Source organism: Anoplolepis gracilipes, chromosome 2 (assembly GCF_047496725.1).
Source record: "Anoplolepis gracilipes chromosome 2, ASM4749672v1, whole genome shotgun sequence".
Taxonomy (NCBI): domain Eukaryota; kingdom Metazoa; phylum Arthropoda; class Insecta; order Hymenoptera; family Formicidae; genus Anoplolepis; species Anoplolepis gracilipes.
In genome coordinates, this window is record NC_132971.1 from 6,692,655 (window position 1) to 6,708,594 (window position 15,940).

Genomic DNA, 15,940 nt, shown 5'->3' on the forward strand with positions numbered 1-15,940 from the left:
CAAAGAGAGAAAGAGAGAGAGAGAGAGAGAAAGAAAGATTTAGTTAACGAATCCGATAAAGGAAACATAACAATTTATCGCAGTGATCGCGGATCATATAAATAATAACAGACTCGCGCGAACATGAAAGTGTGTACAAGCAAACCGCCGGAGTCTCGTAGCTTTATGTGCGTTATAAACCATATGTGTAACGCGGGTAACAAGAAATATAAGGCCGCCTACTCTCACCTGTTAACAAATATCCAAGGCGGGCGGATAACATGCGTTTACGATCATTTATCGTGCCCAAGTGCTCGCTCTGGATACACGCGTGTACCAAGTTCATCGAATGAGCGAGAAAAAAGGAAATGTCCCATAAAAATGGTCGTTTGATAATTTTCTTAACATTTAATGTAAGCGTAAGATAAATAAATGAATTTAAGGATTTAAAAGAACACTTATTTTAACGCGTCTTTAATTTATTATCGCGATTATCAAACACGATTATCAAATATGCGCAAAGTCATCTCTTATTTTGTCGTTACGAGAAATAAAACTTGCGTGTTAATTCTTAAAAAGGTAGATGGCCACATTAAAATCATACTGAAATCGCAATCCTATCAAGTATAAAATATCTAACAATAAATATAATGCCGCAAGCATACCCTATCAAATTGTAAAATTGAGACTACGTTACGAGTAGCGTGCGCAATCGGTTCTTGCGGGATAATGGTTGGAAATCGTCCCGTCTAAATAGGCCTTTGGCCGTTCCGGTCGACGAGAAGCGCGGCATGATGGATCGCCGCAGACGCTTTTATAAGCCGTTTAAGCGCGATCGTGCCTCGATTGCCGACGAACACGGGCCGGCATTCACGATTTCGCAAGGCGCGCGAATATTGTTTGTCAATGAGATATCCTCAAGTAGTTCCCAGAGAGTACAATCCGTGCAATGATCATCCGTCACCGACAGACATGCCTCGCGCGTGATCGAAATCACGACGACTCCATATATACACGTGTGAATACAAAGAATCGCCATCATGAATTGCGATAATATGGGAAGGGGAATAATTATGTCTCTCTCTACGCATGCAATCTCTGGAAAAAGGAAAAAACCCGTGAAAATTTTCATGTTGCGTGTTATGTCTAAGAAATTTGATTCCAAGCTAACTGTATTGATAAAAAAAAAATGAACAAAATAAAATAATCATCCGTTAAAAATTGATACCAAAATGTGGCCTCATTTTTAAATTGTTACATATATATTTGCGTAAACAAAAAATCCACTAAGTAAACGAATCACAAATAAGCAAGTGAAATTAATTACTGAAATTAAAAAATTGTAGATAATAGAAATCTTTTATTAGATTTTGTATAAAATAATATTTTATATAAAATTATTAAGTTTTTAGATGACACATTTTTGACTGATTTATAGAATTCGTTTACAATCAATTGAACTTGTTCGCTTGTTCTGGCTTAAAATAGGTTTTAAAACCCTATAGTCTTACCCTTCAATTGTATCGCCATTTGTAACGCCTCGATTGAGATCGCTCGCGTGCCTCAATGCCAAATAATTTGACGATTTCTAAGAATACATGCTCCGGAAACGATACGGTCTTGATACGCCTGATTAATGCGCGACGTAACAGCCATAAGTGCATGTCATTAACGGTCGTTCATTTTTCATGAGTAGGCATCGAGACGGGCAGAGCGTGTGCCTACGTCGAGTGTGCCGGTGTGTACTATATATACATACATTCCCGATGAGAGATCGGTGGCCGGTCTGCGTTGTATTCGAATATCGGGACACCCTGTACGCATATTAACCGGCCGATGTATACGAAGGAGGCCTTTAACCGGCTCGAGAGCCGAGAATAATAATTTCGAGTGCTCCTCGCGCGCAGAGAGATAGATACGGACACGAAGAGGACGTACGGGGGCCTGGACGAAGACAGAGGCGACGAACCGAGGAGAGAAGAAGCGAGAGAAAACGGGGAGGGGAAGGAGCGAGAGAGCGAGAGAGCGAGAGAGCGAGAGAGAGGGGTTGAGATATACGTTACAGGTGAGAGCGCGAGTATCGCGTGCTGCAAACGAGCCGGCAGCTGCCCGCTTCTGGCTACACTCGGCTCTCAGGTATATTAATATGCGACTGACCGAGTGGGACCGATGTTTTAGAGTAAACCGCCGGGCCCGTATTACGTCACGTCAGCCGTGCACGCCGCGATCGATCGTAGGGCCCGATTCGTCGCGTCCTTCCGGACGCCTCTTCTTCGTGCGCTTCTTGCAGCGTGTTGTCAATCTGCCGTATATATGTTAAATTATTAAATTACAGTTTACCACATTACCGCGTTCTCTTTTTTTCCGTTCGACTCAAAAATGGTCTCACGCGAACGTACCGCGTTTGAAATGATATAATATCATGTTTTTTGGAATAATCTCTGAAATTGAATCAATGAAAATATCACTGGTTTAAGTGACACGAGATTTTACTGAAGACCAGTGAATATTTCACACTTTGCCTCTTTTTATTTTATATCCCAAAGATTTCACTGAAAAATCAGCAATAATAATACATATATTTCCAGTATCTAATTTTTGAAGCTTTTTCTTATTTATTTTGGATTGCTATTTTTTGAAGAGAAGTCCTCACACGCACATATCTAGAATGAAAATGGATATGAATATTTCGCATACATATATGTAACTAGTATATAAAAATTCATAATTATATATTACACTTTTTCACTTTTAAGATGCGATAAACCCACAAAAAATAAACAAGACTCTTGGTCAAAAACTCGGATTTTTTTAAACAAAATATGCTATATATATATTTATATAATATTATGTTCCATATACATATTATAATATGTGAGACGTAAGATTTTTAAGATATTGATTGAAAGGCTCTATTATTAACTGATACTTATAACCGAGACCATCTTATTCAGCAATCATATTCTTTTCAATGATAATACATCGATTTCGTTTAAGAAAATATGCATAAATATAAAAGAGAAACTTTTGTGGTAAATGAACGAAGAATTAAACGATTTTATTTATTCTCTCCTTCTCGCGGAAGAGTCGTTACTTCATGAATATCGGTCTTACACGCGAGGATCTTGAAAAGCGGCGACGGCGTATGAAACGTCGGAAGGTTGACTGACATGTTACCGTACGCCGGACTAATATTAAACTATCATCGTGGAAGAGAGAGCCGCTTTTTTTTCGGTTTCTTTAGCTCGTGCTCACGTGCGTGTAAGCCATGGGTCACGTGAGGAGCCCCGCCGGCGAGTACATGTTGATTTACGCCGATCGTGAGGCTCCCGATATACTTTGTCGAGAAAGAGGAGATGTATTAAGCGTGTGCGAGAACGGGCCCGGTGTTCCCTCCCTCCCGTCATTAGAGTTCTTCGAGAAAGAGCGCTTTTTCATTTCACGCGCTGGCCGCCGGCGAAGAGCGAGGCCCCGGTCTCGGATCCTGCGGCATAGCATCGGAAACATCAAACCCTCCTTCGAAGCGAAAAGTCCTGATATTTGTATGTCTGTGTAATATAATAAACTTTTATGCGTTCGAAGGAAGGTTGTCTGCATGAAATAATAAATCATTCGCTTGTTTTTAATTTTTCTAAAATCCACGTGTGTTTAATTAATTTAAAAATATAATCCATATTTATTAAGATGACACAATTTTTTTAACAAGCATCTCTTGAACATATTGCGTCATTTCGCAATTAACGTCGTCTGAGAATTCTTGGGTGATTTGTCCGAAACGCTTGTCAGATCGAATCACGTACGTAAGTTATATGCGCTTTCCTCGAGTTAACGGAAAATCCGCCGTTAGTAAAGACCTTACTCGTGTATGACACCGCAAAGATGCCGCGTCACGACTTCCTTATCGGACCGGACGAGGGATCCGGCCAGGTGGCGGCGCCCTGTTCATTCCGACGGAATAAGGGAGCGGGCGGGAAAAGAACTTCGCGGTAAGCTGAATTAAAAGAACGACTTGTCGGCTAGTTGACTCTCCTGTACTCGTAGTTTTTCTCCCTTCCTTCCGTGAGAGCGAGAAGGAACGCTCTCGACGACTGAATGCCGAGCAATCTGTTTTCAGCGCGGGATAACTTTGCGCGGCCCTTCTTCGCTTCTCTTTCCCCGATTGTTCCCTCCCTTCCCCCTGGCCCGTCTACCTTTCATCCCCCTTTCTCGTTTCCCCTTTGCGGGGTTACGAAGCACGGCTCGGTAACCTCCCACCGGTTTCTCCGCCGCCGCGACGGGCGTAAAAAGCACATCCGAATTGAATCATTGCTGAATAAGCGGGAAAGTGGCTGCGCTCCGGGTGGAAGGAAATCGGGAAGAGCGGCTAACCCCCGGGTATATATATAGCGGAGGGTCGTTTTCCATCCGACTCATTGGTACACCTCCTCCCTCGTGTCGAACGCCGCTCCTCTTTTTCCGATCTCCCTTCGAGAAGGCACTTTAACCACGCTTTCTCTCTCATTTATTTTTTTTCACTAAATTTTTTGGATAACATTAGAAAATTTCTTCCTTTGTATATATATATATATATGTACATAAATTTTAAAGTTATTGTCGACGGAAAAATTTATTTCGAATTTCTATAATTTGCATTAATGTCTTAGACAATTATCGCGAGATATTTTACGCGTTTCAATTTAGAGAACTCTTGTGCAAATGTCCATTGTCTCGCATCATCTACAATCTCACGCGGGAGACTCGTACATCGTATAGAATCGTGTACGATACCTCGCGAGAACTTTTCCAGGAAAATTAACTACTGCCGGAAGATACTTTGCTCGACACAATGGCGTAGCCTAGACTGAAGAAGAAGCTGGACCACGAACTGTTGCGTCGAGACGCGTGCGATGCCTCCCGGCTAATAAGGTAACAACTACTACTATGAAGGAAAAGAGAAGAGAGGAGAGGAGAGCTTACGACGAAAGGCGTATATATACACATCGTCGTCATAATAAAGACGAGGTCGTTCTTTATATACGCGCTCCTTCACCCACTCTGGCGCTCTTAACGTGAGATAAACCTACCCTCATAGCGAAGTGTGTCGGCCGACCGAGGGTCGTTCAATTAGGACGGAACCCCTCCCTCTCCCGGCGGCGAAAGCCAACTTGCCGTTTACATCGAGGGCGAAAACTTTTGGCGAGAACATCGTCTCCAAGGGTGCGTGCTTTGAAAACGCACGCGGCCGGTTTTTACCCCCCGTGGACCTCGGGGTGGATTCAGAAGTCGAAAATGCAACCCTGATTGAAAAAGTGGCTAAAGCACCCTTACTTTCTGAGAATATATTGTATATAGATACTAATATTATCAATTGATGATATTCTTGGTCAACCAGGAAGCTCGTTACGTTGTTATCAAATAATCGCAAAATATATATTCAAGACAAAAAGTTTATATATATAATCAAATATAAATATTCAACAATTTTATATAAAATATGTCCATATATATTTATTTTCTATTGTATTTCTTTAATTATTTATATATACAATGTATACAATTTCTTATATACATTGTATGTATAATTAAATTGTATATAATTAAAGAAATTAATTAAAATATAGAATAAGTAAAAAAATAATTAGAAGAATAGTTTTCGCATTGTTAAAAAAAACAAAATTAAAAAATTTTTTAAAAATATATAATTATATATAAATTTACATATGATTGTATAATATCTGGGCAATTTTTTATCACTTTTTCAAATTTCATTCATTTAAAAAAACAATGCGCAAATTATTCATCTAATTATTTTCAATTATTCTTATTATTTTTTTTACAGACAAAAATTATACAAGAGAAAGAAAATATATAGATGTATTTTTTATATATAAATTATATATATTTATTATAAAACTCTTCGCACAAAAGCTCACAATAAAATAGAAGACAGACAAATAAGAGAACGTTTCGATTAAATATCTTTTTCTTTTTAAAAATCTGACAATGAGGATTTATTTGCGGCACAATTCCCTACGTTTCATTCTTATTTGTGCCTTTCTTCTGTGTTATTTAGATATATATTTATATCTGATTATATATAGACTTTTCTCGCAGGTATCTTCAATAGAAATTATTAATATAATTATTATGTCAAACAAGCAACAATCAGTAACAATAAGTGTGATATAAAAAGATTTAAGCCAGATGTATAACATACATTTGTGAAAACATTTCGATCAGGGAAACGGATGAGTTTCGAGCGAGATGAAGTCGACCGTGCCGTCCGATGAGGGCGCGGAAAATATATTTTTATTGCGAGTGGGGTATCGCGTGCTGCGCTAAAGTGATTCGAAAGCGGTGTGGGCGGTGATTCTGTTCGGTCCGTTGAATTTATTCTCGTGTGTGAGAGCGAGAGAGAGAGAGAGAGAGAGAGAGAGAGAGAGAGAGAGAGAGAGAGAAAGAGGGAAAGAGAGAGCCGCCGCGGTCTACTAGTGACACAAAAGAAAATTTTCTTTCCCCACGTCTTACAACGGCAAAGGTGCATCCTTGTTCTTAGGCCGAGTATTACTTCCGTTACGAAACGCATCTTGAAATATCGAGTCGTTTCATCGACCAAGCGGATCCTCGCCGTCGGGTTTTGACGGAGCATGGCGGTTGCTCTCGAATGTACGCCGCTTTTTAATTTTGCGAAGACTCTCCAGCGAATGCTCGATACAATCTTTTCAGCAACAAGTGGTCGATTGTTTTCTTCGCTGCCTCGTGCACGGGAGCTTTTCTCGCCTCAAACGTTTTCGAATTCCCAGAAGGTTCCTTCTTTCAAAGGATGCACAGGCGGATTGTGATGTTAAAGATCATCACTTTGATATCGAGAATGGAATATAGTAACGAAATTGCTAAGACTCTCAAGATACCAAGTCATAGTGTTTGTCTTGTTTGTATTAAATGTCAATTTAATGACATTTGTTCAAAATTACATAGAATAATGCAGGCCGTTTGTTCGATCTCGCCGGGTCTCCGACAAAAGTATCGAGCTCGAGCAATCATTATTCACACCCCTGCCTAATGTATCGCTGTTGCGGCTGTGTATTCGAGATGAGCGACAGGACGGAGAGAAAATACGGGCGTCGACGTGGTCTGTAAGCGTAACCATGGGGTTCTTCGTGGGTTCGTCGTGCTCGACGACGACGCTGCACGTGTCCGGTGGATGCGGGACGCACGTGTGTCGGGAGGAAGCTCCCATTCAGCGAGCGAGCCTTCGGGTCGAACGGCGTCGCGAGAATAACGGCGTAGGGGGAGATGGCGACGGATCGGAAATCGGACGTCGTTTGGGATGGGAGCGGGAAGGGTGACGACAAGTGCTTACACGACAAGTGCGTATCCTGCGTGCGACTAAAGTACGAAATGCCTGGCCGTGTGAACCTTGCAACGAGTCGTCTCGGAAAAGGCGATGTCATCGAACGAGGCCGCCGAGAGGCCAGTCGGGCGACACTTTTCTCTCCCCTCTCTCCCTTTCTCTCTCTCTCTCTCTCCCTTTCTCTCTCTCTCTCTCTCTCTCTCTCTCTCTCTCTCTCTCTCTCCCTTCTTTTTCCCTCTCGCTGTATGAAATAACACAAAGCCCTTCCTTGCTCGTGTGCGATATTAAATCGTGAACAGATAACATCGGCTAATGGAAAGTATAGTGCAAGAGAGATATGATTGTAAATTGATTGGAAAACAGAGACGAAAGAAAAATATACTATAATCACTTGACATCGCGTAACTAATTAATAAATGAGTGCGTTGCGTGTATTTTTATTTTATCGCGTAAGATTTTAATAATGTATTCCATGGCTGGGAAAATTACCACATCGTTAGAATAAAATTAACGACGTAAATATATTTATATACGAGAGAGCGTGCGTTTAGCATATAATGGAATATAATTAATACGAGCACGGAAGTAATATTCATTAATACTAAATTAATGAGCGTCCTAAGAAAATAACAACAGTGGTAATATAATAATATGTATACATCTTATATCGTATGTAAATAATTTTTTTCGAATATCGCCAATATGTCGATCACGAAAAATATCGTTTCCCCTCCGCTAAGTATAATTAATAGTCTGAGCGATTGCACACGAGCGCAGTTAAGTACATAAAAATATCCGAACAGACAGTGTCGTCACCAGACGCATTCAGGCATAGGAATTTAGTCGTGTAACACGCGACTTACATCAATTACATGCAACGGCGAGAAGAAGACACACGCACACACACACACCCTCGCTCTTTCTCTCTCTCTCTTTTTCTCTCCTATATCGTCTAATACTTGTGTCTCGAATTAAAATTCTTACAAAGCCCCTCGGATACGATTGCTTCGCAAATCGTTCACGGCTGTGTCTACTGCGCCCTGGCTCGTCCGACACGTACGTGCCGGGTGAGTCGCACGCTCCGTCGCGTTTGATTCTGACTTATTCTCGAGCTGCGTTTGGCCTCGCGGGTTGCCAGGAGAAAACGGGGCAATTCGGAAGCGAGACGCGCGTTATCGGCGTCGAATCGGCCGAATTTTCTCACGGAGCGGAGCGCGTACGTGCCCGTTGCGAGTCGACTTGTCTCGTGTTTATTTCATGTAGGAATTCACGGTTCCCGGCCCGCGAACGGGGCCTGAGCTGCACGCGCGAGGCATCAAACACGATGGAATGTCGCGTGCACGAGAGCCCGCGTATCGCCTTCGAGAGCTACTGGGGACCCGAAGCTTGGGCTGCGCCAACCTATGATGCGTCATGTGAGGCCCGTGGAAAAGGATGGACGGAAAAAGAGAAAGAGAGCCAACGCATACACGTTGAAGGAATACGAAAATCGACGGTCGATCGAACGCGTTACTCGCGCGCGAGTAATAAGCCCAGATATTCCCACACAAGCCCCGAGAGAGAGAGAGAGAGAGAGAGAGAGGGCCCGCCCGTCGTGGGAAACTTATACGTGAGCCGGGCCCGACGCTCGCGCCGCTAAACCAGCTTTTAAGACGAGGTAGCGCAGGTTTTCGGGACGCAGGTGCGATTCGATTAGCAGCCTATATTTCGGCGCGCCGACATTTTTCAGCGCCGCAGCTGGGACGATGCGGCGGCCGCGCATTTGTCACGTGTTGGACACGAGGGAGAATCCTCCCTCCCCTTCCCCTTCCCCTTTCCCCCTCCCATCCGCCGTATTTTAATTGGACCGATCGCTTACTTTAATCCCTCGACGCTCCTCTCGAGGATGCGCCATCGCACTCTCGTATCTCTCGTTTTAACGAGACAGCAGGTTGCGCGATCGGGTTTCTGTGACATAACTCCAGAAAGAGTATCGAGAAACACCTTCGTCGATTATAAAATTAGCGCGTTTACGCCATCGTAATTCTACTCACGAGTTTTCTACACCTTTCTTCGATTGTGAGAAATACCCATTTCTACGCCACTCTGCATAATAGTTCGAGTGTATATGTACATGTGTATGTGCTACAACTCTTGGATTCTCTCATTGTCAGTACTTTGCAGTAAGACTTTGCATTAACGTTAGAATAGCAGAATCGTTTTTTCTTTTCGTCTTTTCGAAAAGACATAGTATATATCGTCACTCTGCGTCGACTTATAAAACGAAAAGATATACAGATGATACCTAGTAACATGGAAATTTCAATTGAGGGAAAATTTCTTATAAAATTAATCGAAATTTGCGCGATTGACTTCTATCAGAATCGAAGATTAAATTTTCATAATGTTATGAAATATGGAACTAAGCTGCTATAAAGATAAATTCTTTTCTAGATGTTCCGATTTTGCTGAACAGCGATATACGATGATGTGCGCGATATATGCAGCAGTTATTATTATCGTGCATGACGGATTACAGTCGCTGGTCATGTTTCGGGATTTACGCGTGTACACGCACACGCACACACACGCACACGCATGCGTATGGCGGAAGGAAGGATGCGACTGGTAGAGCGACTATATCGGAGGTGAATCTGGGCTCTGATCGAGGCAGTGCAGGTGCAGGTGCCTTTAGAAACCGGCGACGAACGGAATGGAACAGGCAAGGGGCGCCAGGGGAGAAGGAGGAAGAGGGTGCAAAAGGAAGCAAAGGCCGGGCCCTGCACGCGCCTCTGACGCGCCGATGCCACCGATATCTTCTTCTTAAACTTTCCTATCCGCTCATTCATGCTCGACTAAATGCCTATAATTTCGAATATGATTACAGGGCACCGTAACCAATGCCCCGTGGAGTCTTGATGCCTCGCTATAGTAAGAAAGAGAGGAAGGAGGGGAGGAAGAAGAGCTCGTTATGCAAGGGCCCGACGAAATTGAAACGGAACGAGCCGGGGTCCCTTCGTTCACCGATCGTTTTGAGGACGGTTCTCTCTTCGTTTCGTCCCTTCGCGCGCAGGTAACGTGTATATAATGACATATAAATCCTCCGGTCCAAACCAATCGAAGCGATGACAGGTGGTCCCGTGTGATTATTACTAATTTACTGTGGCTTGAGCAAACAGAGAAATCATTACGACTATCCAGGTGTTTCTTCTTCTGAGGTGGTGCCTATTGGAATGTTGCCGAACTCGCGGTTCGATCGCTCCGGCTTCTCGTGAGAGTAAATTTCGTCTCTTAATTACAATCCGATATACGGGGTGTTCAAGATATAATTTCACACATTTTTAAAAAGAGAACAGTCGTCTGACGTGAAAAGACGCGATTATTTCAACAAAGTTTCATTTATTAAGTTCTTGAAGAAAGTTTTTTTTTTTTTCTAAATTTTATATAAATATATCGTCTCTTGTTTTCCCGACAAGTAAAACATTAAAGAAATATAAGTATGCTCGCATCATTAAATCGTTAAATCGTTAAACGGCCAAAGTAGGATAATGTGGCGATCGTCGCAAAAACTAAAGATCCATCATCAAAGCAAATCAAAATGGCGTTCGATAATGACGACGTATTATAAATTGGCATGTTAAGAGAGTTAAGCAAGGAAGACGATCGCCATGAGCGGAGTAATTAAATATACGTTCCTCATATGTAACGTACGTGCAGTGATCGTTTTCACGGAATAAAATCAGCGCGCCTTCCCGTATCATTATGGTAATGATTTCCACACCGGAATCCCCTTCGACGGCGCGCATTTCATTAAAAAAAAAAATAATAAAAAAAGCTTGCACACCCTCCGGCTATGCCTCAGATTCCTCTCAAAGCGTTTGCCAATAAAACAAGTTCGCGCGTAAAATGACAGATTTCGTATAAGTACCGAAAATGTCAGAGGTTCGTGTGTGTTTAAGTAAGAAACATGATTATATGCACCCCGTTCTCTTGGCCACCCTGAATTACCTTCACCGCGAATTTAGCGCGCTCTCTTGGCTTTAATTTAACGTGCGCTCCTCACATTATGCAAATCAATTCCGCATTGTTGAGAAGTAAAAAAAAAAAAATGACTGAAAAATTTGTCACAATAAAAAAAACATATCAATCGACCTAGAATACTATATTTATATACTATATGATTTTCCCGCGCTTTTCTTCCTCGCAAAATTCTTTGTAAGGCTGGATTTTCTACTTTTGTCGCAAATCGCAATTACTCTGGAAAACACTAGGTACTCACCTCTGGTTGATGGATTAGGAAATCGGGGACGGGCGGTGGCGGGGGTGGTTCCGTGGCGGAGACTTCCTGGAGCAGTCCCACGTGCTCCCAACAGTCCTCGGACATGTCCATGATCCTTCCTTCTTCCCTTCTTCCTCCGAAAGACGAGTTCTCCTCCCGAGGGAGAACAAAATAAGTCGTGACCACTGTCTCTTCCCTTTGACACGTCCTCTTAATTTCTCCGAGATACGCACGCGAGATACAATCTATAAGCACAATTCACACTCTTGGAATCCAAGTCACGTATATCGCAGTCACAATAATATCTGTTCGACGCACCAGGCGACCGATATGCACCACCGGCAGAAAGAAGAAAAAGAAAACACAGAAGGATGCGAGAAAGACGCGCGTACGTAACTAACGCACCGATTCGCCGACGACCAAGTCGATGTGTCGCGTGACCGCGTTGTATGACGGACGACAACGACAACGACAACGACAACGACAACGACAACGACAACGACGGCGACGGCGACGACGGCGTCGAGGACACGACGACGGCCGTCGGTGGTGGTCAGTCGGCGTGGAATGAAGTTGGCCCGCGGGTTAGGTTGGGTTAGCCCAGCGAGCGGGAGTTGTGCAGCATCAGAGCGCGCGCGGCAAGAGAGACGAGAGAGGGTCGGTGATAGAGAGGGGGGAGAAGAGAATAGAGGCGCGAGAGGGATGGAGAATGTGAAAGAGAGGGCGAGAGAACGACGGCGGGTGGGATGCAGAGTGAGAGGGAGCGAGAGAGGTGTAAGGCGTAAGTCTGCCCTAGTCGCTCGCTTAACCGTGCAGGAGGTGGCGCCAATATAAACCGTACCCCACCTCTCCTCCGTGGTCCCCCGACAAAGAGCTTGCGTATAATACCTGTATGCGCCTGTTGGTAGACCATCCCCGCCTACCAACTACCGTATTGCGGGATTTGTGATCCGTGCCGCCGGTAATTATTGCGATTTCACTTATATCCCGACCCGTGTGTACAGCTTAACCCCGCGCACCCTTCGCCAGCTCTCGTACGAGCCAACCGACCGCGGGAATTCGACGAGATACCAGAAAAGACGGGGGATTATTAGGAGAGGATATTGGAATCGCGGTAAAAGTACACTCTTCGATCGAGCTCCTCTCGTCGATGTGAGAATTTATTTGCATGCGTAATCACGCAGAATAATTCTGGAAAAACCTTTGACTTATCTCAATATGCATGATACGATAAATATGTATATTAATTATATGAGCTGGTCGCGGAGTAATCTAGTTTAAACATCGACACGCGTGTGCGAAAAGTATGTCCAGTGCTTCAGCAGAAAAAAAGGGGTGCTTTAACAAAGTATATAATAATTCGTACGGTTGTTCCTTGCTATCCCGCTTCGATCGCAAATTATTTTACGTACGACTTTACACAGTTGTCTCATGAACAAAAAAAAATGTATCGAGACACCTACCGAAAAGAGGGAGAGGGAAGAGAAGGAGAGAAACGAGTACACGGATACGAGTACAGGATGTAATCGAACGAACGAAGGGGTCGGAATGCGATATGAATGCGTTAATGCCTCCGTTACTGACAGCAACACGATTCGTTGATAGTACTTTGGATCCCTCGCAGGTCCGAGCCATCGATTTAGCTCGACGATTGTTCAGCTACCGCTTTTTTTTTCGTTTCATTTTTTTTACCGCGCACACTTTATTCGCATTTTAATTCCCCCATCCCCCCTCCCCGTTTAGTTTCGACGCTGACTGACGCACGCTTAAAACGTCACTAATATTCAATACTTGTCAGTCGTTATCATCGCGCGATGCAGTTCCATGCAACGCGCGACTTGCCCGATGATTGATCGAGTCGTATAAACGTTTGTAATTTATCAGTTCGGTTCGAACGCTCGTGTATATTGGATGGATACTTTACTTGGTGATTGAATCTTGAACAGCCGCTTGAACGCTGCAATTATCGGTTATCGTGAAATTACAGCGGAACGAAACGCTATCTGGAATGTATGCTCATAACATCGTTGAAATTTGCTTTCAATAAACGTCAGTCAATTAATATTGTCGTGCAAAGAGAGAGAGAGAGAGAGAGAGAGAGAGAGAGAGAGAGAGAGAGAGAGAGAGGGAGAGGGAGAATTAATTTTAGCGATTCTTCGCAAATATAAAGATTATTTTAAAAAAATAATCAATTCAATTGTGCAAGATGTAAAGAGAAAAAAAAATTATTACGATATGTATAATTCTTTTTTGTAACAAAAAATTTATAATTTTCCATCGCGTGAAACAAAAGAGAAATTAAATGCATCCTAGATACTGTTGATCTGCAACACATATATATATATATACACACACACACACACACACACACACACACGTGTCTCGGTAGATATTATAATAATAAGTTATCTCGCTCACGTGCAAACGATTTTTGTCGCGCGCGACAACATAGCAGTCGCCGAGCGTAAAACAAGATTGCCATTAGCCTCGCCGATTGCGAGGCACCGCCGCACTTTGTTCTGACCGTCGGTCCTCAACGATAAACTCGCTGCCGTTGGAGTGTTGGCAAAGTCCTCGACTTTGTGTGCACGCGCTGCCGACGAGGACATGTCGACCCCGGCTAGGCAGGCATCGTGATAATATGCGATGCGTATACCACTCGAAGGAGAGAGAGTTGCTCTCCCTCCCGTCTCTCCTCTCTTTCGCCCTCGCCGATCGTGAATCTTTGAAGTTCGCGACGGCTTCCGTCTGTCCGTCGGCAAACGCCGGCGCGAGGCCGCGGAGTAGGCAAGGAATCGTACGCAAAACTGTGGGAAAGCCAAACATACATACAGGGCCCTCCCTTTGAGTGTCTTTGCCCGTTTTCTTCGCGTGCCTGCGTGCGTGCGTGCGTGCGTGCGTGCGTGCGTGCGTGCGTGGTATATACGGGCGAGCACCTGTGACAACTTCTAATGCCCGGCTGGTAAACGGTAGTCGGTGGTAGACTAGATTGTGCGCTCCGATAGCTTTCGCGACTGCTTTTTTTAGCAGCGAGCGAAAGAGAGAGAAAAACAGAGAAAAACGAGAGAAGAGGCTTCGCCTTTTTATACCCTCCTCCTGTCTTCCCCTTTCGATTCATTAGGAACCAGAACCCGATGAAATGCCTTACGTTCCTGATATTATTTGTGTCCTCAGCTGCATCCCATCTGCGGGCCCTTAACGTTCCTCATCCACATAATAATTTCTCTTTTTAAGTATCTTTTCAGGGATGCGTGTTATATTGTCAAAATACGAGATTGCAAATTATGTATGTATATATATGCTAGATTTGACAGAATTGACAATTACATCGATACAACGATAGTGACAGTTCTACCGTCTCATTCATCCGAATAAAGATCGCCAATATCAAGTGTTCGTTTTTTTTTTTTTTTTTTATTTTCGAACCTATCATACAATCATCCCTCGCTGGAGGAATCCTGTGCGACGCGCGTACGTGAAATAAATGCGAACGTGTAATGCAATCGTAGCGGCGGATCTCTTCCGGACCTCCCATCGTCTGTCTAACGAGACCACCGGAGGTACGCGGTTGAAAACCGCGCCGCAAAAACCGACCAAAGTACGGTCTTTATACGGTTCGTTTTATACCGCTCGGCCCCCGATTCACCGGAACGCGCCGCGCTCCAATTACGGACGAATATATATACGTCGCTGCCGGACGTATATATTGCCCCCGCGACCCTATCGTCGCTTTATACGGCGGAGAGGAACGATAGAGCGCCGCTATAAGTCTCTCCGTTTTCCGTTCATGGGTCCAGCGTGAATTTACTGTTTGTGCTCGCAGACGTTTATTCACTCTGTCTGTGAATGAGAAGCGACGATCCGAATGCGATTTGTTTGCAAATTATAAGATCACTGACGGAGAAATTTGTTCTCTTTGTCTATACTTAACGTCAAAAGTTATTTATCAACATATTTAGAAATTTAAGTTTATTATTGTATTTGTTAATTGTGACTTATATTTTTAGCTTTCTGCTGCCTCGCATGTATAATCGAATGCGAATTTCTAAAGTAAAGAGAAGCAGGTCGGCGGCGCCGTCGTTCGGAGAATCTCGTCGGCATTTAAACGGAGCGGGTTCTCGAAGAGGCAAGGACCTCTCGACGTTTCGGGGGGGGGGAGGGGGGAAAAAAATCTTGTTTGCATTGTGAGAAAACAAAGTGACTCATGTAAAAAATACAACGTTTACATCCGTATTGTTGTTCCTCTCGTGCTTACATCTCTCGTGCACGAGTTACACAAACTTGCTTGCCGTTAAGTAGCTCAACGGGACTCTTCTTTCGAAGAATATATCGCGAGCGCGAGCGATCGTGTCTCTGTCGCGTCGTGTCGC

General features: G+C 43.6%; 1 protein-coding gene across 3 annotated transcripts in view; it reads right to left on the reverse strand.

Moving 5' to 3' along the window:
- The window catches only part of LOC140676457 (homeobox protein caupolican), a 65,921-nt gene that overhangs the window by 44,534 nt on the left and 5,447 nt on the right, over positions 1-15,940 (reverse strand). For 2 of the 3 annotated variants that reach the window (XM_072911534.1, XM_072911533.1), the window contains exon 2: positions 11,571-11,815. The exons of the other annotated variant lie outside the window; for it this stretch is intronic. In XM_072911534.1, coding sequence (XP_072767635.1) covers positions 11,571-11,681 — 111 coding nt within the window. In that variant the 5' untranslated portion in view covers positions 11,682-11,815. The remainder of the gene's footprint in view (positions 1-11,570; positions 11,816-15,940) is intronic. 3 annotated transcript variants of the gene reach the window in all.